This window comes from Phyllobates terribilis, unplaced genomic scaffold (assembly GCF_046119375.1).
Source record: "Phyllobates terribilis strain yellow unplaced genomic scaffold, ASM4611937v1 Scaffold_11__3_contigs__length_659146591, whole genome shotgun sequence".
NCBI lineage: Eukaryota > Metazoa > Chordata > Amphibia > Anura > Dendrobatidae > Phyllobates > Phyllobates terribilis.
Window position 1 is genome coordinate 592714741 of NW_027362771.1, and position 26177 is coordinate 592740917.

Sequence of the window (26177 nt, forward strand, 5' to 3'; positions counted from 1 at the left end):
CATCTCCGTACTGTGCAACCAGGGCTCACCGCAGTAAGGCAGTCTTCAAATTAATATGCCTTTGAGATCGCGGTCATACAGCTGAAGAGTTGTGGACAGCTATCCAGACCTAGTTTGAGCAATGACTTTCTGCGTTGAACTTGGATCCAGGAAAGTCCGTGTGTGATAATGGTGTGAACCTGGTAGCGGCCCTATGCCAGGGCAAGGTCACACATGTGCCTTGCATGGCCCACTTCCTCAACCTGGTGGTACAGCAACTTCTCTGCCACTATCCCTGCCTGGATGCGCTGCTGCAGAATGCATGGAAGCTGTGAGCTCACTTCCGCTGTTTGTACCCCTCAGCTAATCGACTTGAATCGATACAGAGGTCTTTGTCCATGCAAGTTAACCGGTTGATATGTGATGTTCTGACATGGTGTAATTCCATGCTGCATATGTTGCAGCAACTGTAGCAGCAGCAATGAGCCCTGATACAGTAACATCATATGACCTTGGCCAATGCAGTCTGAACATGAGGCAATTCACGTTTGCGGAATGGTAACAGATTAAGGACCTCTGCACCCTTCTGCACAGTTTTGAAATAGCTACTAAGATGGTTTGCGCTGACGATGCCGTCATCAGCATCACTATTCCGGTGATCTACATGCTGGAGAAGACTTTGAATAGCCTGCGGTGGTAGTGGTCCCAGAGGAAGAGCGGGAAGCAGCGGAGGATGCGGGATGTGGGAGGGATATCAATGTCTCAAAGTTCTGTCATCACACAGGTGGGTGCCAAAGGAGGGTGGACTACAGTGATCAAGGGTGGCTGGTGATACTAGACAAACTGTTAGTGAAGGTGCAGGAGCTGAGGAACAAATGGAGGAGGAAGAGGTGATGGGTGAGCTACAGTCAGGAGATGAAGAGGATAATCATCCCCTGTCTGTTGTTCTTGGTTGGCGGGAGTGGATGGAGGAAACAAGCATCAGTGTTTCCCAGCCAGCAACACAGCATGGACTTGGACCTCATGAAAAAGCCTGACATATGAGGGCCTTCTTTCTGCACTATCTGCAACCTGATCAACGTATAGTTAGGATTCAAAATATTGCTGACTACAGGGGTGCCACTCTGTTAGATCCATGTTACAAGTGTAAATTTTGCCAAATGCTTTCTGCCCTGGAAAGGGACCAGCGCATGCTGGAGTTTCGAAACACGCTTTTATACAACCTTAAGAGAGGTTTTCCCAAAGACAGCAGTGAGGCACAAAGTGTGCATCACAGCTCTAGACTTCCAAACTCAGGAACGTCAATTTGTTAACACAAAAACATTTGCTGCAGCAGAAGTGTAAATGGTAGAAGTAATTTCTGTGAGCCCTATCAGACATTTTTTAGACTAGCACAACATAGTACAAGTCTGACACATGGTGAATGACTGAAGAGGATGCTGCAGGAGTATCTTGAGCTCAATATCAATACCATTATGGAGGGTTTGGACCCTTTTACATTTTGGCCTTCAAAAATGGAAGAGTAGCCTGAGCTCGCCTGACACGCCTTGGAGGTGATACCATGTCTAGCAGCCACCGTTCTCTCAGAACATGTATTCAGCGCTGCTGGTGGTGTCTGGCCGGATAAGCGCAGCCAGCTGTCCTCTGAAAGTGTAGACCGCCTAACTTTCATAAAGATGAAAAAGTCATGGTTCTCCAAGGACTTTTGCACCTCAATCGCAGACTGTACAGACTAGGCGATGGTGTGGTTTTTATTGTGCTGCATTGATCTTGCGTAATTGCAGTCTGTGATATCTGTGTCGTGGCTTCTGTGCCTGGTGTTGCTGCTGCTGCAGATGTTAGCAATTATTTTTTATTGAAATGTGAAGACTCCTGGTTGGGTCTCCATCTGCTGGGTTGGCTGTAGTGGAAGAGATGTAGGTCCCCATTATACTATTTCTACTCTACTGAAATTGATGCCACTTTGGTGGTGTACTTTGGTGGTGTCTGCCCCTAATTTTTGGAAATGTGGAGACTCTTGGTTGGGTCTCCTTCATGTGTGTTGCCTGTAGCAGTAGGATTCCCAGACCGACAGGCCTCCACTTACTTTCACTCAATTACCTGTGTTACTATCCTTAAATTTTTGTACCAAAACTACTCTATGAAACAGTTTTTTCTGCCATCTGAGTGAAGCTGAGCAGAAAAGCAGGTTGAGCTGTTGCATGTGGTATCAGGACTCCCTGCACAGCAGGCCTATACCGATATCTCATCCACCTTATCTTAATTTGAAGTTAAATTCAAATCTGTAAATGCTGGCCCAGACCCTGATACCTCATTCATGGTCCATGGCTGATTGCAACTGTGCCATTATAAAATGTGTACTTTGGCTCAATTGATGCCACCTTTCCTTTTGAAGGTGTAGTGCATGCATTTTTTTTTTTCCTCCCACTGAATCCACTGGGGTTTGGTATGTTCGTCAAACTGTTCGTCGAATTATCCAGAGAAAATCGGGAAGTTCATTGAGCTGAATTGAACCGAATATTAAAAGGTTCACTCATCTCAAGGTGTTAATTCGCTACAAAACACCTACAAATGTAGTAAAATTTGTTGGGTAAATTACGACACCCCCTTGTAGCCATTTCGATCATGTTGTTAGAAACTGAAGCCACCACAACCACTAAATACTGAAAGGAATTGTGGTAGTGTAGCGCACGGCCACCACACTCTTATGAACTATGTCTAAAAGAATATCTACCTTTGCTCCCTATAGCAACCAATCACGGTGCAGCTTTCAGTTCTTATACTGCTGAGGTAAATTAAAAGCTGTGCTCTGATTGGTTGCTATGGACACTCACACACTCTTTGGAAGATAGGTTGAGAAAATATTTTCTGCCCACAGCAGTCAATCGCCGCACAGTGTCCATTAATTTCTAATCTAGTCTAATGACCCACAAATCATCCACCAAAGTCACGCAAAGGGGTCAAAGTATGGTGCTTGTGAAAAACTGTACGTAATGGAATTTTTTCAATATTTTTACTGAGTTCAGAGATCGAATGTATATAAAATCAGCTTTTATTTTTCAAACAATTTCACCCCTTGCAGACCTGTGTTATCAGTAGATTGCTTGCATGTTCATGTGTTGTTTAGCATGAGGGTACTAATGAAAAGTACTTACATGTCCTAATCGTGGAGCACTGACAATGTCTACGACTCACTTTCTCTTGGTCTTGATCCATGACTTCCACCTTAAAATTTGTTCTATCCCTCAACTGTACCATAAAAAATGGAATCTTCGCAGCTTTGTCCTTTTCTCAGCTACCTTTAGGTTAACTGACTTAAATTAGCCGGGGGTGTATTTCAGCCTAGGAATATTATTGAGTGAGCCCCATTAGGGATGGTTGTCAATAGTGACAATCTCTGGCCAGAGCTTCAGAATATTTTTATACCATATAGATAGTGGGAAATAAAGATAAAAAAACCTTAATGTGGTTGTCCACTACTAGGACAAATCCTTCTCAATCTGAGTGTTTGACCCTGAGTGTTATAATAAAAGCACTTATACTCACTCCCATGCCAACATTTTTCCAATCAGTGCCAGCTTCACTCACCTTTGGACGAATAAGTGATAAAGAAGTGAGCTGTAGTCGCAGCTCTGACTTCCTCTTGATCACTCATACGTAGGAAGGCGAGTAAAGCTGGCACTGCTTGGGCGCAGGGCTGACGTGATGTAACAACCTCACGTGAGCCCTGGAGGAATGAGTGCTGACACCGCTGAAAGAGCAATGGCAAGGGAGGTGAGTATGACTGTTTTTGTTGTAACAGGGTCAAACACTCAGATTGAGAAGAGGTTGTCCTAGTAGTGGAAAACTGCTTTAAGCTCTTCACTTTACTTCTAGTATGGAACACTCTAACTTCTATTCTTACACTTCTCAAGATTTTGGATGGTAAAATGACACATGTAATTGACTTTTTGAAAAACAAATTTTTGCTTGCATAGCGAGATAGTTGAAAAGAAGGTAGTATAAGCCTATATAAGTATAAGTAGGTAGTATAATAGGTAATGTGGTGAGAAAATTGGTTGGTCTTAATGAAAAATCCATTTAAATCTTATTTTTATACTGCCATAACTGCTAATGTTAGCACAAATATATTTCGATTGGCAGATGATGATTATTTTATTTTTTTTAATTATTTCTTACATAGTTCTGCTGAACACAGTAGCAAAGCAAGGATTGGCAGTGCCCAGGGCAACTTAACTAGTGTAGTCTATAGTCTTATAATAATGCACCCTTAAAACAAATAATGCCTCCTGAGTCCCCCATTTAGAACTTATTTATGCTCCATTAGTGGTTCATGAAAAACAAATGAGGCCCCCTCAGTACCCTCTTCAAAGTAATCATGCTATGTTTGTGCCACCACCACACAAAAACATAGTTTACACTCACTGAAACCGAGTGGGCGAGTCGTCTTCTCACTTGCACAACAGAGCAGGCCAATGATGTCATTGTGTGGTCTGCACCAAGATAATGATGTCTTGTAGGCCTACAACATCCTGTGGTCTACATGATGTACAGTGGTGGGGCAAGCGATCTATGGCTTCCTGGTCTACCACAGGATTCAACTGAATTGGTGTCATGTTAACGCAGATACAGTTCAAATGTCACTGCGACATTATTTTTTTTTCTTTTGAAATTGTGTGTCCCTAAGAATTTTTTGCTTAGGGCAACTGCCTCTGCTGTTCCTTCCCGTCATGCTACTCCACTAGTTGTGCGTCAATAAGTCCTTTATATCTTCTAGAACTGTAATGATTATCTGTTCAGATTGTTACAGATAATATAATGACATCTGCACGTCTAGATTAGTTTTTAATTATCCTTATTTTTTTCAAGTTTCTTTGGAATATAATGCTGATTCTGAATATGGTAAAATGCAATTTTGTTGGAGGGTACAAACAATATGAATGAATAAAATGTGATACGTTTATAATAATAGTTATGACAGCATATTTAGAGTAGTATGGTGGAGATTAAAAGTACTAGCATCGATGTAATGCAGTATTAACAACTGTAAAGCTCCATAGTCCTATAAAATCAGTACACTGAAGGCTTATTCACCAGTCCATGTTGAGGCCGCAACAAACTCACCATGGTTTCATTAATTTTATGATCCATTTTTCATCTCTATATAGTATGTCCATTTCATCTGTTTGCGCTCCATGTGTCCATTCTTACGCTCCATGTGACCATTTCATCTGTTTGCGCTCCATGTGCCCATTTCATTTGTTTGCACTCCATGTGTCCATTTCATCCGTTTGCGCTCCATGTGCCCATTTCATCTGTTTACGCGCCATGTGCCCATTTTTTCTGTTTACGCTCCATGTGTCCATTTCATCTGTTTACGCTCCATGTGTCCATTTCATCTGTTTGCGCTCCATGTGCCCATTTCAGCTGTTTGCGCGCCTTGTGCCCATTTCATCTGTTTGCGTTCCATGTGCCCATTTCATCTGTTTATGCGCCATGTGTCCATTTCATCTGTTTGCGCTCCATGTGCCCATTTCATCTGTTTGCGCTCAATGGGCTCATTTCATTTGTTTGCACTCCATGTGCCCATTTCATCTGTTTGCACTCCATGTGCCCATTTCATCTGTTTGTGCTCCATGTGCCCATTTCATCTGTTTGCACTCCATGTGCCCATTTCATCTTTGTGCTCCATGTGCCCATTTCATCTGTTTGTGCTCCATGTGCCCACTTCATCTGTTTGCGCTCCATGTGCCCATTTCATCTGTTTGTGCTCCATGTGCCCAATTCATCTGTTTACGAACCATGTGCCCATTTCATCTGTTTACGCTCCACGTGTCCATTTCATCTGTTTACGCTCCATGTGCCCATTTCATCTGTTTACGCTCCATGTGTCCATTTCATCTGTTTGCGCTCCATGTGTCCATTCTTGCGCTCCTTGTGCCCATTTCATCTGTTTGCGGTCCATGTGTCCATTTCATCTGTTTGCGCTCCATGTGCCCATTTCATCTGTTTACGCTCCATGTGTCCATTTCATCTGTTTGCGCTCCTTGTGCCCATTTCATCTGTTTACGCTCCATGTGTCCATTTCATCTGTTTACGCTCCATGTGTCCATTTCATCTGTTTGCGCTCCATGTGTCCATTCTTGCGCTCCTTGTGCCAATTTCATCTGTTTGCGGTCCATGTATCCATTTGATCTATTTGGGCTCCATGTGTCCATTTAATCTGTTTATGCTCCAGGTGTCCATTTCGTGTTTGCACTCCTTGTGTCAATTTCATCTGTTTGTGCTCCATGTGCCCATTTCATCTGTTTGCGCTCAATGTGTCCATTTCATCTGTTTATGCTCCATGTGTCCATTTCATCTGTTTGCGCTCAATGTGTTCATTTCATCTATTTATGCTCCATGTGTCCATTTCATCTGTTTGCGGTCCATGTGTCCATTCTTGCGCTCCTTGTGCCAATTTCATCTGTTTGCGGTCCATGTGTCCATTTCATCTATTTGGGCTCCATGTGTCCATTTAATCTGTTTATGCTCCAGGTGTCCATTTCATGTTTGCGCTCCATGTGTCAATTTCATCTGTTTGTGCTCCATGTGCCCATTTCATCTGTTTACGCTCCATGTGTCCATTTCATCTGTTTGCGCTCCATGTGTCCATTTCAAGTATTTGCGCTTCATGTGTCCATTTCATCTGTTTGCGCTCCATGTGCCCATTTCATCTGTTTACGCTCCATGTGTCCATTTCATCTGTTTGCGCTCCATGTGTCCATTCTTGCGCTCCTTGTGCCAATTTCATCTGTTTGCGGTCCATGTGTCCATTCTTGCGCTCCTTGTGCCAATTTCATCTGTTTGCGCTCCATGTGTCCATTTCATCCGTTTGCGCTCCATGTGCCCATTTCATCTGTTTACGCGCCATGTGCCCATTTTTTCTGTTTACGCTCCATGTGTCCATTTCATCTGTTTACGCTCCATGTGTCCATTTCATCTGTTTGCGCTCCATGTGCCCATTTCAGCTGTTTGCGCGCCTTGTGCCCATTTCATCTGTTTGCGTTCCATGTGCCCATTTCATCTGTTTATGCGCCATGTGTCCATTTCATCTGTTTGCGCTCCATGTGCCCATTTCATCTGTTTGCGCTCAATGGGCTCATTTCATTTGTTTGCACTCCATGTGCCCATTTCATCTGTTTGCACTCCATGTGCCCATTTCATCTGTTTGTGCTCCATGTGCCCATTTCATCTGTTTGCACTCCATGTGCCCATTTCATCTTTGTGCTCCATGTGCCCATTTCATCTGTTTGTGCTCCATGTGCCCACTTCATCTGTTTGCGCTCCATGTGCCCATTTCATCTGTTTGTGCTCCATGTGCCCAATTCATCTGTTTACGAACCATGTGCCCATTTCATCTGTTTACGCTCCACGTGTCCATTTCATCTGTTTACGCTCCATGTGCCCATTTCATCTGTTTACGCTCCATGTGTCCATTTCATCTGTTTGCGCTCCATGTGTCCATTCTTGCGCTCCTTGTGCCCATTTCATCTGTTTGCGGTCCATGTGTCCATTTCATCTGTTTGCGCTCCATGTGCCCATTTCATCTGTTTACGCTCCATGTGTCCATTTCATCTGTTTGCGCTCCTTGTGCCCATTTCATCTGTTTACGCTCCATGTGTCCATTTCATCTGTTTACGCTCCATGTGTCCATTTCATCTGTTTGCGCTCCATGTGTCCATTCTTGCGCTCCTTGTGCCAATTTCATCTGTTTGCGGTCCATGTGTCCATTCTTGCGCTCCTTGTGCCAATTTCATCTGTTTGCGGTCCATGTATCCATTTCATCTATTTGGGCTCCATGTGTCCATTTAATCTGTTTATGCTCCAGGTGTCCATTTCATGTTTGCACTCCTTGTGTCAATTTCATCTGTTTGTGCTCCATGTGCCCATTTCATCTGTTTGCGCTCAATGTGTCCATTTCATCTGTTTATGCTCCATGTGTCCATTTCATCTGTTTGCGCTCAATGTGTTCATTTCATCTGTTTATGCTCCATGTGTCCATTTCATCTGTTTGCGGTCCATGTGTCCATTCTTGCGCTCCTTGTGCCAATTTCATCTGTTTGCGGTCCATGTGTCCATTTCATCTATTTGGGCTCCATGTGTCCATTTAATCTGTTTATGCTCCAGGTGTCCATTTCATGTTTGCGCTCCATGTGTCAATTTCATCTGTTTGTGCTCCATGTGCCCATTTCATCTGTTTACGCTCCATGTGTCCATTTCATCTGTTTGCGCTCCATGTGTCCATTTCAAGTATTTGCGCTTCATGTGTCCATTTCATCTGTTTGCGCTCCATGTGCCCATTTCATCTGTTTACGCTCCATGTGTCCATTTCATCTGTTTGCGCTCCATGTGTCCATTCTTGCGCTCCTTGTGCCAATTTCATCTGTTTGCGGTCCATGTGTCCATTCTTGCGCTCCTTGTGCCAATTTCATCTGTTTGCGGTCCATGTGTCCATTTCATCTATTTGGGCTCCATGTGTCCATTTCATCTGTTTATGCTCCAGGTGTCCATTTCATGTTTGCGCTCCATGTGTCAATTTCATCTGTTTGTGCTCCATGTGCCCATTTCATCTGTTTGCGCTCCATGTGCCCATTTCATGTTTGTGCTCAATGTGTCCATTCTTGCGCTCCATGTGCCCATTTCATCTGTTTACGCTCCATGCTTCCATTTCATCTATTTGCACTCCATGTGTCCATTTCTGCTCTCCATGTGTTCATTTCATCTGTTTGTGCTCTATATGTCCATTCCATATGTTTGTGATTTGAGAGCTCTTCATGCTTCCCTCTGCAGACAAGCTTTTTGGAGATGGAAATGTCATTCTCCAGCAGGAATTGGCCCCTGTCCACACTGCCAAAAGTACCAATACCTGGTTTACAAACAACAGTATCACTGTGCTTGATTGGCCAGAAAACTCGCCTGACCTTAACCCCATAGAGAATCTATTATAGAGAATCTATGGGGTATTGTCAAAAGGAAGATGAGACACCAGACCCAACAATGCAGATGAGCTGAAGGCTGCTATCAAAGCCACCTGGGCTTCCATAACCCCTCAGCGGTGCCACAGGCTGATTGCCTCCATGCCACATTGCTGCATTGAAGCCGTAATTGATGCAAAAGGAGCCCCGACCAAGTATTAAGGCATTTACTGAACATACATTTCAGTAGGACAACATTTGGATTTTAAAAACATTTTTCAAGCTGTTGTTATAAAGTATTCTAATTTACTGAGATAATGATTTTTGTGTTTTCATTGGCTGTAAGCCATAATCATCAACGATAACAGAAATAAACACTTGAAATAGATCACTCTGTGTGTAATGACTCTATATAATATAGGAGTTTCACTTTTTGTATTGAAGAACTGAAATAAATTAACTTTTTGATGATATTCTAATTTCGTGAGATGCACCTATGTATATTTTTTCTGGTTAGCCAATAAAGGTATTGCTCCAAGAATACTTTTGTCATTTTTGGGCATAAAAGTATTTGCATCGATTTTTCTGGCTAACACGGTACCACAATATAACTTTGTATTATACTTCAAGAAAACAAAAACTCTTCCAAAAACTCTTACAAAAGTAGTGTTTCCTAATGCGGTTGCTGCTTGAAAAACTTGTTGCTTTAACAAACCTAAAAAAACTCTGCACACAACCTAACAGTTAATGCAGCACAACAGATCTAAAACATGATGTAAGTTGTTTGGAGAACTACAGAATATATAAAAGTAGGAATTAAAAAAAAACAAATATGGAATTATTTTTTTTTACACATTAATACAAGAAAAAAAATTCAAATTTCAGATGAGATATTATCTATCAAAAATGTAATAAAAAAATACCCCAAAATACAAATTAACAAGAACAAAAATTGCAAGCAAATACCTTGTGACCTCGAAACCAAAATGAGTCACATCCTTGAAATGAAAAAAAAAATCAGAGATGAGTTGGAAAGTCTAAGAACACAATCAAGCAATCAATCAATACAGAAGAAGAAGAGGAAGAAGAGGAAAAAATAATGTTCACGTTATTTTATACTTTTATTGCCCTGGTTCTTTATATATTGCCTGTTATACTATTATGAACATGGCTTATGCAAATCATTAACTGTAATAATCAGATGACCTTGTCACTTACATAGTTACAGAGATAGGAATCAGGTAAGGAAAGGCAGTGCATTTGTACTAGCAATGATCAGATTGGGATGGATGGTGAGCAGTGAACAACTTCATTGCAAGAATGAGGGCCATATGGACCATACTGCTGTTGGAGCTCATTTTTTTCGCAACGGGTAAGAAAAATTGCCAATTAATTTCTATTAATTAAAGTATGGCCATCATCACACATTTATTTTGCCTAAAATTGCTAATATTTTTAACTGCATTTTTCTATCATTTATCTATGAGTTTTTTTAAAAAAATTTGAGAATGTTGCTATTTTTTTAGCTTGTTATTTGGACCCAATTTATAATAAATTTGGACATTTAGTAATACACTTGGTGCATCCTTAACTCTTTCCTGTCGTCCGACATATATTTATGCATATGAATAAAGAGGGCTGAGGAGCTAAGAGTTTCATATGGCAGATTTTCTGCAATATTTCTACACCTTTTGGCTAAATTAAATCACTTGCTTTTTTCATTGTGATTTTTTTGTGCATTATTTAATGTGTTTTATCGCATTTTTGAAACTGTGTTTTTGACTCTTTTTGGTATACCATGTTTTGCATAAAGTTTTTTTCGCAGAACTTTATTAATACAGTCATGTGCGGATTACATGCATTTTTACCACGTGGATTTTACACTTCTAATGCAACTTCATGGGGAAAATTTGAACTTAAAACTCGGCATACCCGCAAGATTGGTCGACATGTTGCGGATTTCAAAAACATACTTCAGATCAGTTTACGCAGCCTCAAAAAAATTCACGGCAGGCACGAGATTTCTATAAATTCCATCGACTTTGCTGAAAACTCACCAAAACTTAACCTAACCATTCCAATTGCTACTGTTTAATCACTTAAATGCCAATGTCAATCTCTGACACAGGTATCTAAAATCTGGAATGGCATAACGATGAGTTACCATGGCAGAATGAGGCAAACAAATGTCCCCATCATCGTCATCTTTGTACTCCCATCAAGTCCAGCCACAGGCTCATTTCTGCTATATTCTCTAACACTGTTTTATTTGTAGCATATGGAACAAGCAAATGATCATAGGTCCAAGTCTGCTCGGTGGACTGAAAAAAAAAATAGAGAATAAATGTTTTAAAAAATGTTTTAAAACGTACAAAAGTTTGAAGCCTTTTCTCACTTGAACAAAAATAGACAAAAGAAAACATATTTGGTATTGAGCAAAGTTCGATTTATGAAAATATAAAATTAGTTAACCAGTATGGTGAATGCCATAATTGCCATTTTTGTTGCCATACATTCCCTAAAAAATGCAATAAAAAACAATCAAAATGTTGCATGTCCCCAAAAATGGTGTCAATAAAAACATCAGCATGCCACACAAAAAAAATCATGGTCTTGGGACTCTAGAGGAGGATACATTCTCATGTTTAATAAGAAGTACTGTATCCTGACCCAGATTCTGGACACCATCTTCTCTAGTGGTTTGGATTATGAAGGAATGCCCCGGTCGCAACCATCTTTGTGCTCCCATGAAATCCAGCCACAGGCACAAGAGATGGTCATTTCTTCAATATATTGCAATACTGCAATATATAGAACAAGAGATAGAACGATCAAAAGTCAAAGCTCCATAGGGATTTAAAAAAAAGGAAAAAAAGAGAAAAAATGTTTTTAAACCATTAAAAAACTATAAGTTAGAGCCACCAGTTTTCCAAGTTGAAAACGTAAAAAAAAAATCATATTTGGCATTGAGCGTCTGTGAAACTTCGATTTATGAAAATATAAAAATTATTCACTAGTATGGTGAATGCCATGAAGAAAAAAAAAATCACCAGAAAAGCCATTTTTTGGGCACTAGAATTATCCCCAAAAATGCAATAAAATGTGATCACAATGTTGTGTGTACCCAAACATAATATCAATAAAAAGTAAGACTCAATGGCACAAAAAGAAGCCCTCATATGGGAACATAAAAAAAGTTACAAACCTCAGAAAAGGTAATTTTTATGAAAGGTTCAGAAATTTTTAATGTCTAAAACATAAAGAAAACCAGGCAAGTTTGGTATCGCCATGATTGTACTGACCCAGAGAATCATTTTACCAGGTCTTTTTTTACTGGTCAATGAATGTCGTAAAAACTAAACTCAAAAACCAATGGTGGAAATGCATTTTTATAACGCAGGAAAAAGAAAAAGGAGCTATATATTTTGGGTCTAGCATGGGACAATAAATAATATAGTTTATTAAATCAATACAAGTAATTCACGTGACACAAAAACAAAATTAAAAGTATGTAAAAAAGTGTAAAATAACTCAAAGCTAAATATAAATTCATTAAAAACACTATAATAAGTGTTGGGGTCAGAATGACCCCTATTTTACTATGTAAGGCGGAAATTCCCCTAGCATAGAAAATACATCATGTTACATACTGCATAAAGTGCTAAAGTGTAGAAAAACACCTATGAAATGCATGAAAGTCCAAAGTAGTAAATGAACCATAGCAAACCAATAAATGATACAATAGACAAATAAATATGTAAATAATTTAAATATTACCAAAGTGAACATTGCAAAAAAAAAAGAGGGATGCCAAAGGATATGGGGTTAACGAAGCATCCCCATGCATATTATCACAAATGTGACTTCCTCAGGGAGTTTTATTCATCGAGCAATAAAACAATCACAATTCCACTTAAGAGACTAAAAAGACAAAAAATCAAAACAAAACAAAGTAAAAATATAGAAAATGTGTTTTAAAATATATAAAAAATATATATATATAAAAGTTTTTGAACCACTCCCCTTTCTCAGTTGAAAAATGAAAGAAATAAAAAACAAAAACTGCCAGTTTATGAATTTAATTCTCTATACTTATGAAAATTTGCAAAAAAAATTGTTGTTAGTATATTTTAATATTGAATACAAACAAGGATCTGGGTAAGAAGCCATATTGATTTTAGGTTCCATTAGCCTACGTGAATGGCTGCATCATGAATCTATGTCTTATGCATTACAGTTCTTCCGTATTACTGTAATTCCAACATGACATTTCATGGAGACACCACATGGTAGCATATGATGTGTCTACTGGTTCGTAATACATTGCCCTGTGCAGAAATGACTAATTTTGCAAATTACAAACTACAAAAGTTACAAATGTCGGCACCATCAATCCTTCAATAGATCTTCTAAACTAAACCACAGTTACTTCTTTATATTAAAATTCACAATGTAAAATTACATTTATATGCGCAGGTAGCAGAGGCCATTGACAATATGAAATGCAGAACATCTCGGGTAGTGATAAAAAAACGATGTTCTAAATGCCCAAGAATTTTTTGTATAAAGCCCCATTGAAATGACTACTCAGTCCAATTGGTTTAAGCCTAAATTTATCATGGAAACAAAAAGTTGTTGTTTTTTAATATGAGGCAAAGTTGAAATGTCTACTCAACTAGATTAATGTTACCTTAAACTCCTTCGCAACCCTGGGATTTTTCGTTTTTGCATTTTTGTTTTTTGCTCCCCTTGTTCCCAGAGCCATAGCGTTTTTATATTTTTGTAAATATGGCCATGTGAGGGCTTATTTTTTGCCGGAAGAGTTGTACTTTTGAAAGACATTACTGGTTTTGCCATATAGTTTACGGGAAACCGGGAAAAAAATTCCAAGTACGGTGAAATTGCAAAAAGAGTGCAAAACCACTGATGTTTTTTTCTTATTTTTTTTAACACGTTCACTGAATGCTAAAACTTCCATTATTATTCTCCAGGTCATTACGAGTTTGTAGACACCAAACATGTACAGGTTCTTTTTTATTTAATTGAAAAACATTTTTCTAAGTTTGCTAAAAAAAAATGGCGCCATTTTCCAAGACCTGTAGAGTCTCCATTTTTCGTGATCTGGGGCCGGGTGAGGGCTTATTTTTTGTGCACCAGGCTGACGTTTTTATTGATACCCTTTTGGGGTAGATTTTATGTTTTCATTGCATTTCGAATTTTTTTCTTGTTACGCCATTTATCATTTGGATTAATTCTTTTTTTGCATTGATAGATCTGGCGTTTCTGAATGCGGCGATACCAAATATGTGTATGTGTTTTTTTTTTATAATTTTATTTTGAATGGGGAGAAAGGGAGGTGATTTAAACTTTTATATTTTTTTTATTTTTTTAATATTTTTAAAAACTTTTTGCTTGCTTCTATAGTCTCCATAGGACTTTGAGGGACCCATATATTGGAAACCTCAAAAAGTGTCAAAATTGTAAAATCACACCACTCAACGTATTCAAAACTGCTGTCAGGTAGTTCATTAACCCTTCAGGTGTTTTTTGGGAATTAACCCTTCAGGTGTTTTTTGGGAATTAATGCAAAGTGGCATGACAGGAATTTATAAAAGTTTATTTTTACCACCTGAATTTTGATAACTTCTGAACAGGTCATTTTTGCCGGCAGACTCTAAGGCCATTATTTGGCTATGAACTGCCATGGCAAGTATCAGGACCACACAATCAAGATCTCAGGGTGCCGATGAGGTTAAAGAGGAATCCCCCACACTCTGTTAACCATCTAGATACCGTAGTCACTATTGACAGCAGCATTCAAGGGGTTAAACAGCTGTGGTCAGTGCCAACACCTTTGGCGGCTGACTCAGCAAGTTATTAGCTATAGGGTAAAGCTGTTAGATAGTGGATCATCACCCGTCGGGGGATACTGTAGGTCAGTAAAAAGACATATTGGTGGTCACTAAGGGGTTTCCACCTCTCCTGCAAAATTAAATAAAGCACCCAAACATGGGGACTCAGTGGTTAGTAATGTAGGTTAAAGGAAAGCTGACAGCTGATCTACAGGAAGCATGTATCACACACTGACTGTATGATTTCAGCTGTGTATGTTTGAAAAGGAAACCAGGCGAAGCTCGCAATTAAATCCTTTTATGCGAAAGATGGGTAGATAAGGGTGCTCTATCCTAGAGGGGGCCAAACACCCAATATGTACTACACAAAAAAAGAAAAAATAGGGCTCAGCACCCTTGTCCACCCATGATTCAGAGATTTATTCTAGTCTGATTGCCAGGATTGGTCAGAAAGGATTTTTTTACCTATATTAGGGGAAATTGTTACTAACCAATAGAATATATGAGCTCCAGACAAGAAATCTCTGTGATAGAATGTATTGACTAGTAGGTGAAGTGGCATCATGAAATAAAGGTGTTGGTGGGCAATTGAAAGAAAGTGCCTGGCATGGGCTGTTGGCAGGAATTTTTTTACATTTGTCTTTATGGTATTGATATGGAAGTACCAAGATATATAATAATACAATAATCCTACATAACTCAGTATTAAGGCACGTTCACACTTTCAGTATTTGGTCAGTATTTCACATTAGTTTTTTTAAGCAAAAATCAGGAGTGGAATAATTAGAGGAAAAGTATAATAAAAACAAGTCACCATTTCTGTATTTTTCACCCTCTCCTGGTTTGGGTTTACAAATACTGATGTAAAATACTGACCAAATTTTGAACGTGTGAAAGCTGCTCGGAGTTTGTATGTTTTCCCTGTGTTTGTGTGGGTTTCCTCCGGGTTCTCCGGTTTCCTCCCAAACTCCAAAGACATACTGATAGGGAATGTAGATTGTGAGGGACAGTGGCCATAGTGTCTGTAAAGCGCTGTGAAATTAATGGCGCTATATAAGTGAGTAAAAGAAATAAATAAATAAAGTAGCCTTAGTATACAAAACAGAAAGTGTCGAAGAATAACACATTATTTAATTGGACAACCTACTCCATTGAAATTACAACACCAAAAGTTGGGGGATTCTGGAACTCACAAGATTGATAAACATGTTAATGATCTGCAAATGATGAAAAAATGGAAACAAAATTTTCAAAACATCCCAATTTATTCAGTATTGAGAATGAGCCACAAGCAGAGATAGAGAACTGAGCATCTAACAAAACCCTTTAGGGATGAGAAATAATACTAACTTATTATTATCCAAAGAGTAAATGGACCCAATTTAAGAAGTAATTTGATTAAAACTTGACTTTCATTGTAATTAATTAATATGGTCTAACAAAGATTGAAATAACTCAGGTGGTATTTATGTGTAGCATTTCTTGGGGACTCCTCTATGGGATATCACTCTCCTAAAGCTAGTATATCGCTTACCCAGATTAATGGCAGCAGTCCACTTGCTAGGATAGCTTTTCTAAGAACAATTATAGATGTCAGTTGCAAGACCACTAGAGCTGATTAAAATTCACTCATAGCCTTCTCAACATGTTTCGCCATGACTGGCTTCATCAGAGGACTGAGGCTAGATTGAGTTAAAAAAAATATCAGAGTGCAAAGTCTTTTAAGGCTTCTGTTGTGACATCATCAAATTATGTCACCCGGTCACATGGTGATCACAGGCCAATTGCCAAAGCAGTATTGCGATGATGTCACAGTCACATGCTAAGGTCGTGTATAACAGAGACCACATTCAGTCCCATTGTATCATTACTGTGATCGCAGGCCAATTGCCAAAACAGGATTGCGATGATGTCACATTCACATGTTAAGGTGCTGTAACACAGAGCCCACATTCCGTCCTACGGCGAACACACCCCTTTTGAGGAAGATCCGCAGAAACGTGCGTCAAGGGGTGACACTGTTGTTCTCTGTAGCCCGGGTAACTATATTCTTTGCTGCATATTGACCATTTGATTGTGTTCTTAGCTGCTGATTTTTATGATTATAATCTGCCTTGGAATTAACCACCATGCTTCTGTGAACAGTATTAAATATGCATTTTTTTTCTTGCCGAATATTAATTTATCTCTGGTCTGTCTACAGAGAGGAGCTATGATTTAACTTTAACACCTTCCAGCATCTACTTAATTTTTTTTTTTTTGCACATTGCACTTTTTTACTTAGCACCTTTGAAAGATCTACCTAATGATTGTGACTTATGCACTTTATATGTATTAACCACTTCATCGCAAAAAATTCTTAAGGTTGTTTATCTATGCCTATGGGAAATGTAGACATCTACTATGATAAGTATTTTACGTATATTTTTTTACCTCATTGATATTTGAATAATTTATTTATTGCGATGGATGGTTTATATTTTTATGAAACATACATACATTTATTATGGTTGGACAAAACTGTGCATTTTCATTGAGTGTTGGTGGGTATCATTGACTTTTTCCGTACATTAATTGGTGCAGAATACTAACTATTATGACCCAATGTTTTTTCATTCCCTGTCTGTTGTTTTTGGCATCTCTATGTTTTATATGTTTTCAATTATCTTTTTGCCAATGAAATTCACTCATTTAATTTTCTAAAGTGGTTGGAGGACCTTTTTTCTTTGTAGGTTTTATCTGTAGACTTTTCTTGTAGGCTTTGTAGGCTTTTTTTTAATGGGCTTCCATATTATTGCCTAGAGTATCATAGGTCAAAGGTGATCACAGGCCAATGGCCAAACCAGAATTGTGATTATGTCACAGTCACATGCAAAGGTCCTGCAAAACAGAGACAACATTCAGTCCTATAGTATCATTACTGTACAGGTCCCATTAAAAAGGTCCTATTGCATATATCATTGGACTCTAATCAATTTGCTTTTATTGCTACTGTGCATATCAAGGGATATTAATAAACTTTCATCTAATCACTAGTGTTGAGCCACCCGCGTAGTGTTCGGGTTCGGTTCGGTTCATTGAACACCGGGATGTTTGTGGAACTGTTCATCGAACACCTTAGCACACCGTCGAACACCGTTAAAACCAATGGCAGGCAAACAAAAACACATAGAAACACATAGAAAACACCTTCAAAGGTGTCCAAAAGCTGACAAACTGCTCAGAAGACACACTCTTTAAAAAAGCCGGCCGGCAATTCAGGAGCGGCATACACCGGTACCCGACAATTTAGAACAGAAAGAATAGAGCATCACACATAGATTAGATAGATAGAAACATGTCAGTCACATATATAAGAAGTACAGTGACAGTGTTGGTTACTGTACTTGTCAATTAGTGTTAAAGGATTTATTAAAAAAAAATAATAGTGTTTTCATGCACCTGTCTCTTTAAAAAAGCCAGCCGGCAATTCAGCATCGGTACCCGACAATTTATAACTAGTGTTGAGCGATACCTTCCGATATCGGGAAATATCGGATCGGATTGGATTGGACCGATACCCAAAAGATATCGGATATCGCCGATTCCTATACCGGAAACCAATGCAAGTCAATGGGACACAAATATCGGAATGAAAATAAACCCTTTCTTTCCTTGTAGGTTAATTCTACATGAAGGAAAACAACTAAGAATAATGTAGAATGTATTACATGAAAAGCCGGCAATTCAGCAGCGGCATACACCGGTATCCGACAATTTAGAACAGAAAGAATAAAGCATCACACATAGATAGAAACATGTCAGTCACATATATAAGAAGTACAGTGACAGTGTTGCTTACTGTACTTGTCATTTAGTGTTAAAGGATTTATTAAAAAAAATAATAGTGTTTTCATGCACCGTCTCTTTAAAAAAGCCAGCCGGCAATTCAGCATCGGTACCCGACAATTTATAACAGAAAGAATAGAGCATCACACATAGATTAGATACATAGAAACATGTCAGTCACATATATAAAAAGTACAGTGATAGTGTTGATTACTGTAGTTGTCATTTAGCGCTGCCATCCAGCATGCCATCCTTCATAGACACTGCAGAGCGCAGGCAATTCTCCCACGCTGTCAGTGACGTGCATGAGGTGAGCTGAGTTCATTGGACATGAGCTCACCTTATGCACGTCACTGACAGCGTGGGAAAATTCTCCTGTGCTCAGCGCTTCAGCAGGAGAATTCTCCCATGCTGGGATGGCATTGAGATGACAGGCTGGATGGTAGCTGAGCGCTGCCATCTAGCATGCCATCCTTCATAGTCACTGCAGAGCGTAGGCATGCTTGCGCTCTGCAGTGTCTCTGAAGGATGACAAGCTGGATGGCAGCGCTCAGCTGTGATCCAGCCTGTCATCTCAATGCCATCCCAGCTTGGGAGAATTCTCCAGCTCAAGCGCTGAGCGCAGGAAGAATTCTCCCATACTGTCAGTGACGTGCATGAGGTGAGCTGAGTTCATTGGACATGAGCTCACCTCATGCACGTCACTGACAGAGTGGGAAAATTCTCCTGCGCTCAGCGCTTCAGCAGGAGAATTCTCTCACGCTGATTGCAAGCGCAGGAGGATTTTCCCACGCTGTCAGTGACGTGCATGAGGTGAGCTGAGTTCATTGGACATGACCTGGGCTCATCTTTATGCCGTCAAAGTGAGACACTGAGGAGCACAAGCATGCCTGCGCTTCTCAATGTCTGCGGCATGGCAAGCTGGATGGCAGCTTTCGGCTGCGATCCAGCCTGTCATGTGAATGTAGCAGAGCTGAAGCTGTCGTGGGAACCATGGAAAGGTAAGGATGATGTTGCTTTATTATTTTACTTTTATTGCAGAAGACATTGGCTTCAGCTGGAATGGGCGTGATGGTAAGTATGGTTTAATTTAGAAAAATAAAGAATTGTGTGTTTATTTCACTTAATGGACTTTCTTCTGGGTGTTTGTGTTTTTTTTTAACTTTGACTACGGGGTTAGTAATGGGGGTGTATTATAGACGCCTCTCCATTACTAACCTGGGCTTGATGTCAGCTGGCATTATAAACTGACATCAACCCCAGCCCTATTACCCCACTGCCACCGCTACAGGGCAGTGGGAAGAGCGAGGCTAAGTGCCAGAATGGACGCATCCTATGGATGCGCCATTTCTGGGGCGGCTGACGGCTGGTGTTTCTAGCCTGGGAGGGGGCCAATATTCATGGAACCCATCCTGGGCTATTAATATCAGCCCCCAGCTGTCTGCCTAGCCTTTGCTAGCTATTAAAATTGGGGGGACCCCACATCATTTTTTTGGGGGTCCCCCATTTTAATAGCTAGTAAAGGCTAGGTATTCAGCTGGGGGCTGATATTAGCAGCCTATGAAGCTCCGTGGGTATTACCCCCTTCCCAGGCTTCAAACATCTGCCCCAGCCGTCTGCTTAACCTCCGCTAGAGACTAAAATTACGGGGAACCCCATGCCATTTTTTTTTTAATAAATCCTTTATTTTAACACTAAATGACAAGTACAGTAATCAACATTATCACTGTACTTCTTATATATGTGACTGACATGTTTCTATCTATCTAATCTACGTGTGATGTGATGCTCTATTCTTTCTGTTATAAATTGTCGGGTACCGATGCTGAATTGTCGGCGGCTTTTTTAAAGAGACGGTGCATGAAAACACTAATTTTTTTTTTAATAAATCCTTTATTTTAACACTAAATGACAAGTACAGTAAGCAACACTGTCACTGTACTTCTTATATATGTGACTGACATGTTTCTATCTATCTAATCTATGTGTGATACTCTATTCTTTCTGTTCTAAATTGTCGGGTACCGGTGTATGCCGCTGCTAAAATGCCGGCTTTTCATGTTTCACTGTGAGCACTGTTCCCATCAATTTGGGCAACCACTGTAATGCCACAACCACCATGGCTGTGGCATTACAGTGAGTGGCAGACATTCCCTGCATGATTGGCGCTCTAAATAGCGCCAGACATGCAGGACACGCTTTTGGTGCACGAACAGTTATCGAACATAACTTCGAACAGCCGAATTTTTTGCAAATCGTTCGCGTTCGTCGAACGACTTGAACACCGCCCAAAACAGCTCGAATTTGAGATTGGCAAACAGTTCTAGTCGAACACCGCTCATCTCTACTAATCACCAATATAATTTGGAATAAACTCATAAAACAACCATACTTATAACAGATCTGCTCTTTCCTAAAATATTAACTATGGAATAATAATCCATAAAGGCAATATGCTATTATACTAATCTATTATTATTATTTTTTATTATTAGGTAAGTATGTTCAAGAAATATAAATTAATTTTGATTTAGTTTTATATGAGAGAAATGACATCAAGTGTCAGTATAGTTGCCATTAGTATCTTCTTCTTAATACACCTCCCAAATTTCATATACAGAGGTGGCCAAAAATATTGGCACCCCTGCAATTCTGTCAGATAATACTCAGTTTCTTCCTGAAAATGATTGCAATCACAAATTCTTTGGTATTATCACCTTCATTTAATTTGCTTGCAAGGAAAAAACACAAAAGAGAATGAAGCAAAAATAAAATCATTGATCATTTCACGCAAAACTCCAAAAATGGGCCAGACAAAAGTATTGGCACCCTCAGCCTAATACTTGGTTGCACAACCTTTAGTCAAAATAACTGCGAACAACCACTTCCGGAAGCCATCAATGAGTTTCTTACAATGCACTGCTGGAATTGTAGACCATTCTTCTTTGGCAAACTGCTCCAGGTCCCTGATATTTGAAGGTTGCCTTCTCCAAACTGCCATTTTGAGATCTCTCCACAGGTTTTCTATGGGATTCAGGTCTGGACTCATTGCTGGCCACCTTAGAAGTCTCCAGTGCTTTCTCTCAAACCATTTTATAGTGCGTTTGGAAGTGTGTTTTGGGTCATTGTCCTGCTGGAAGACCCATGACCTCTGAGGGAGACCCAGCTTTCTAACACTGGGCCCTACATTATGCTGCAAAATTTGTTGGTAGTATTCAGACTTCATAATACCATGCACACGGTCAAGCAGTCCAGTGCCAGAGGCAGCAAAGCAACCCCAAAATATCAGAGAACCTGCACCATGTTTGACTGTAGGGACAATGCTCTTTTCTTTGAATGGCTCTTTTTTTCCTGTACACTCTATCTTGATGCTTTTTCTAAAAAAAGCTCGACTTTTGTCTCATCTGACCAGAGAACATTCTTCCAAAACATTTTAGGCTTTCTCAGGTAAGTTTTGGCAAACTCCAGCCTGGCTTTTTTATGTCTCGGGGTAAGAAGTGGGGTCTTCCTGGGTATCCTACCATACAGTCTGTTATGCACATGCCCAGACTGACTGGCGTGTGCATGTTTAGTGATCCCACTGGACCATGAACCGGAGAGTGCCTGGAGGGACGTAACTAAGTATCTGCCCGATCCGACCAAGGTCGCACGACGGCTAACGACGCCTGTGCACCAGGGAGGAACCGAGCAGACGGACCAGTTGCTACTCCAGGTCAGAGCCCGGAGACGGCTGTTGACCCACAGCGGGGAATACAGGAACAGGCAGGTTCGGCTGGCACACAGACTGGTGGGTACAGGCAGGCACGACTGGCATGCAGGCAGGCGGGTACTGGTAAGCACGACTGGCATGCAGGCAGGGCGTACAGGCAAGCACGACTGGAGTGCAGACAGGAAGGCACTAGCAGGTTGGAGCACAGGCGGGATAAGGTCCAATACAGACTGGGACTCAGGAACAGAACCGCAGATGCGGTAGACAAGCAGAGCAGAGCGAGGCTGCCGGAGCGCTGAGCAAGAGCCGAGCAGGACGAGACTGCTAGAGCGGTGAGCAAGAGCAAAGCACGGCGAGACTGCCTGGAGCGGTGTGCAAGAGCAGAGCACGGCGAGACCGCTTGGAGCGGTGAGCGAGAGCAGAGCAGGGCGAGACCGCCTGGAGCGGTGAGCAAAGGCAGAGCAGAGTGAGACCGCCTGGAGCGGAGAGCAAAGGCAGAGCAGAGCGAGACCGCCTGGAGCGGTGAGCAAGAGCGGAGCAGAGCGAAATCGCCTGGAGCGGTGAACAAAAGCAGAGCAGAGCGAGACCGCCTGGAGCAATGAGCAAAGGCAGAGCAGAGCGAGACCGCCTGGAGCGGTGAGCAAGGCAGAGCAGGAAGGAACCGCCAGAGCGGTGAGCAAGGCAGAGCAGGGCGGAAACCACAGGAGCAGTGAACAAAGCAGAGCAGAACTAAACCGCAGGTGCGGTTGACAAGGCAGAGCAGAGAGGAACCGCCGGAGTGGTGAGCAAGTCAGAGCAGAGAGAAACCGCCAAAGCAGTGGACAAGTGAGAGCAGAGAGAAGCCGCCGGAGCAGTGGGCAAGTCAGAACAGAGAGAACCGCAATTGCAGTGGACAAGGCAGAGAGGACTGGGCTCTGTTCACATGGAACAGACTGGAAAATACAGGAAGATACAGAGGAAGGGAAAAGGGACAAGCAGAACCAGATACACACTAGGTACTTGCTAAGAAGTAGCGAGTGGACACAAAACTCAAACAGAAGTACAGAAACAGCGAGTAGGAGTTAGGTGCAGGTTCAGACAATGCAGGAAAAGGGAAGGGATGGGTATAGAGGCAAAACAGGAAAAAGGCTAGGAGAGAATACTGACAGGAACAGACACAACAGCAAGATACAGGAGCGGGTCTAGGTATACAGCCCCTAGAAGTCGGAAGAACATGCTAGGAGCGTGTTCAGACTGGCCTGGAAATACAGTCTCCAGGAAGGCGGACAGACAGGCAAGAAAACACAGATAACAGATCTAGGTATGCGGCCCCTAGAAGGCGGGAGAAACAGGCTAGGGGCATGTTCAGACTGGCATGGAAATACAGCCTCCAGGAAGGCGGAGAGACAACAGGCTAGGAGATAGTTCAGACAGGACCTGGCACAACAGAGGCAAGAAGCCCTCTGAAGGAACGAGATGCTCAGGCATCAGCTCCAGAGTGGAGCTGGTTTAAATATCCAGTGACGGACAGCAATAGGCTGAGGACGCATTAGGGGTGTGCCCGCAGCAGCTACAAGAAGCAGGAAGTAATCGGGCCGCCGCCCTAAGCAGCCAGAACATAGGCAAGCAGAACGCATGGAGGGAAGCTAGGCTAGCAGATTGGACTGATGATGAAGTTTGCGATCTTGCATAGTGGGGGATGGTGTACTGTGCAAGAATGCCACCAGGTATGTTACAGGACCACCCCCCTTTACGCCCCCTCTTCTTCAAGCCTGCAAGGGTGCTCTGCAGAGAATTTGGAGGCCAATCCTTCTCTTCAAGAGGACTACCTCTTCTGTCCACCAGAGGAAACGAACCTTGTCTCATTATCTTGGTAACTAGGATGCTTCCTCCCATTAAGCCATCCTCAGCAACAGATGAAAAGGGTGAAGTACCAGGAACAGCACACAGAAAAGTCTCTCTCCATTTATTATCAGATAGCACCCCGGTGGATTCAGGAGACAACTGGAGGTCTTCCGGCTGGTTAGAGGTGTGCAGAGACTCAGGGGTAACCATTGCATTGGACAGCACTTGGTCCAGCTCACTGGATGAAGTGGGCGAAGCACCAGGTACAGGGTGTAAGAAAGTCTTTGTCCATTTGCTATTAGGTAGCATCCCGGAGGGTTCACGAGACAACTGGAGGTCCTCCGCCTGGTTGGAGGGGTGCAGAGTCTCAGGGGTAACCACTGCTTTGAGGTACCCGTTGTCAAGCTCACTGGACGGAGCGGGCGAAGTATTGGGTACCGGGTGTAGGAAAGTCTCTCTCCATTTGCCATCACCTGGTACCCCAGAGGATTCAGGAGACAACAGGGGGTCTTCTGCCAGGTTGGAGGGGTGCAGGGACTCGGGGGTAACCACTGCTTTGAGGTACCCATTGTCAAGCTCACTGGACGGAGCAGGCGAAGTTTCGGGTACCGGGTGTAGGAAAGTCTCTCTCCATTTGCCATCAGGTGGTACCCCGGAGGATTCAGGAGTAGTGTTGAGCGATACCTTCCGATATCGGCAAATATCGGATCGGATTGGATCGGACCGATACCCAAAAAGTATCGGATATCGCCGATTCCGATACCGGAAACCAATGCAAGTCAATGGGACAGAAATATCGGAATGAAAATAAACCCTTTCTTTCCTTGTAGGTTAATTCTACATGAAGGAAAACAACTAAGAATAATGTAGAATGTATTGTTGGAGGTGGGGGAGACAATAAAGGCATAGAGGTTTAGCCCAATCAAAGGGAATAGCAGGAATTAATATTTTTTTTAAGACGTTCTGAGTTACGGAAATATTGACTATGTTAAGTATTTTTATATTTTGTCAGATAGTTATGTTTCACTACTTCCATGCTCTTCACCTTCTTTTTTACTTCTCCCACACTTTCTCCTTCATCATCCTCAGCATCAGCATCTTTTTCATCCTCTTCTTCTTCACCTTCTTCATCTTCTTCTTCTTCACCTTCTTCGTATTATTCTTTTTTTTTTACATTCTTCATATTCTTCTTATTCAACAATTATTCTTCTTCATATTCTACTTCTTCATCTTTTTCATATTCTTCTTCTTCATCATATTCTTATTTGTGACAGGCATTCCTGTAGTTGTTATCTATAAAAGTTTGGACATTACACCTTTCGTTCTGCCCGTCACAAAAGATTTACAACAGGATTTGTCCGCGTTCAGTTTGGCCTGCAGCAGCAGGTCTTCTCCAGGGGCACCATGAGGAGGAACGGACTCACCCCCATACACAGCTTAGTCATCTTCTGCTTATAATTTAGATATTATCTTTTGCTGTGATTTTTAGTCTTATGATTAATGTTCTTCCGCTTTTTGTTCTGCAGCTTCTTGTACTTCTGCTTTTTGGTTTTCGTCTCTTGTTCTTCTGTGTCTTGGTGGTTGTCTTCTCTTCTTTGTCCTCTTGGTCAACTTCTTCAGGGTCATCTTCTTGGTCTTCTTCGGGGTGGTCTTCAGCGTCTTCATCTTCGGGGTCCTCGTCTTCAGGGTCGTCGTCTTCGGGGGTCCTCGTCTTTGGGGTCCTCGTCTTCTTCGGGTTGGTCTTCAGGGTCCTCGTCTTCAGGGTCCTCGTCTTTAGGGTCCTCGTCTTCTTCGGGGTGGTCTTCAGGGTCCTCGTCTTCTTCGGGGTGGTCTTCAGGGTCCTCGTCTTCAGGGTCGTCGTCTTCGGGGTCCTCGTCTTCTTCGGGTTGGTCTTCAGGGTCCTCGTCTTCATGGTCCTCATGAGGGAGATCCAGAGTGATTACCAAGAACCATTTCAAAAAGCTTGAACTTGGAAATGTAGAAGAAGGTACAAGAAGGCTGAGGAACTACCGAGGACCAGCTGACAGT

The 26177-nt window shown here is 41.5% G+C and overlaps 1 protein-coding gene across 4 annotated transcripts in view; it reads left to right on the forward strand.

The window, feature by feature from the left end:
- Positions 1 to 10122: 10122 nt before the first annotated feature.
- LOC141167066 (mucin-17-like) overlaps positions 10123 to 26177 on the forward strand; it is a 165662-nt gene continuing 149607 nt past the window's right edge. For 2 of the 4 annotated variants that reach the window (XM_073654408.1, XM_073654409.1), the window contains exon 1: positions 10151 to 10308. In XM_073654408.1, coding sequence (XP_073510509.1) covers positions 10257 to 10308 — 52 coding nt within the window. In that variant the 5' untranslated portion in view covers positions 10151 to 10256. Of the gene's footprint in view, positions 10309 to 26177 lie in introns of all 4 variants that reach the window. The other 2 variants (XM_073654407.1, XM_073654406.1) reach the window with 2 other exon arrangements.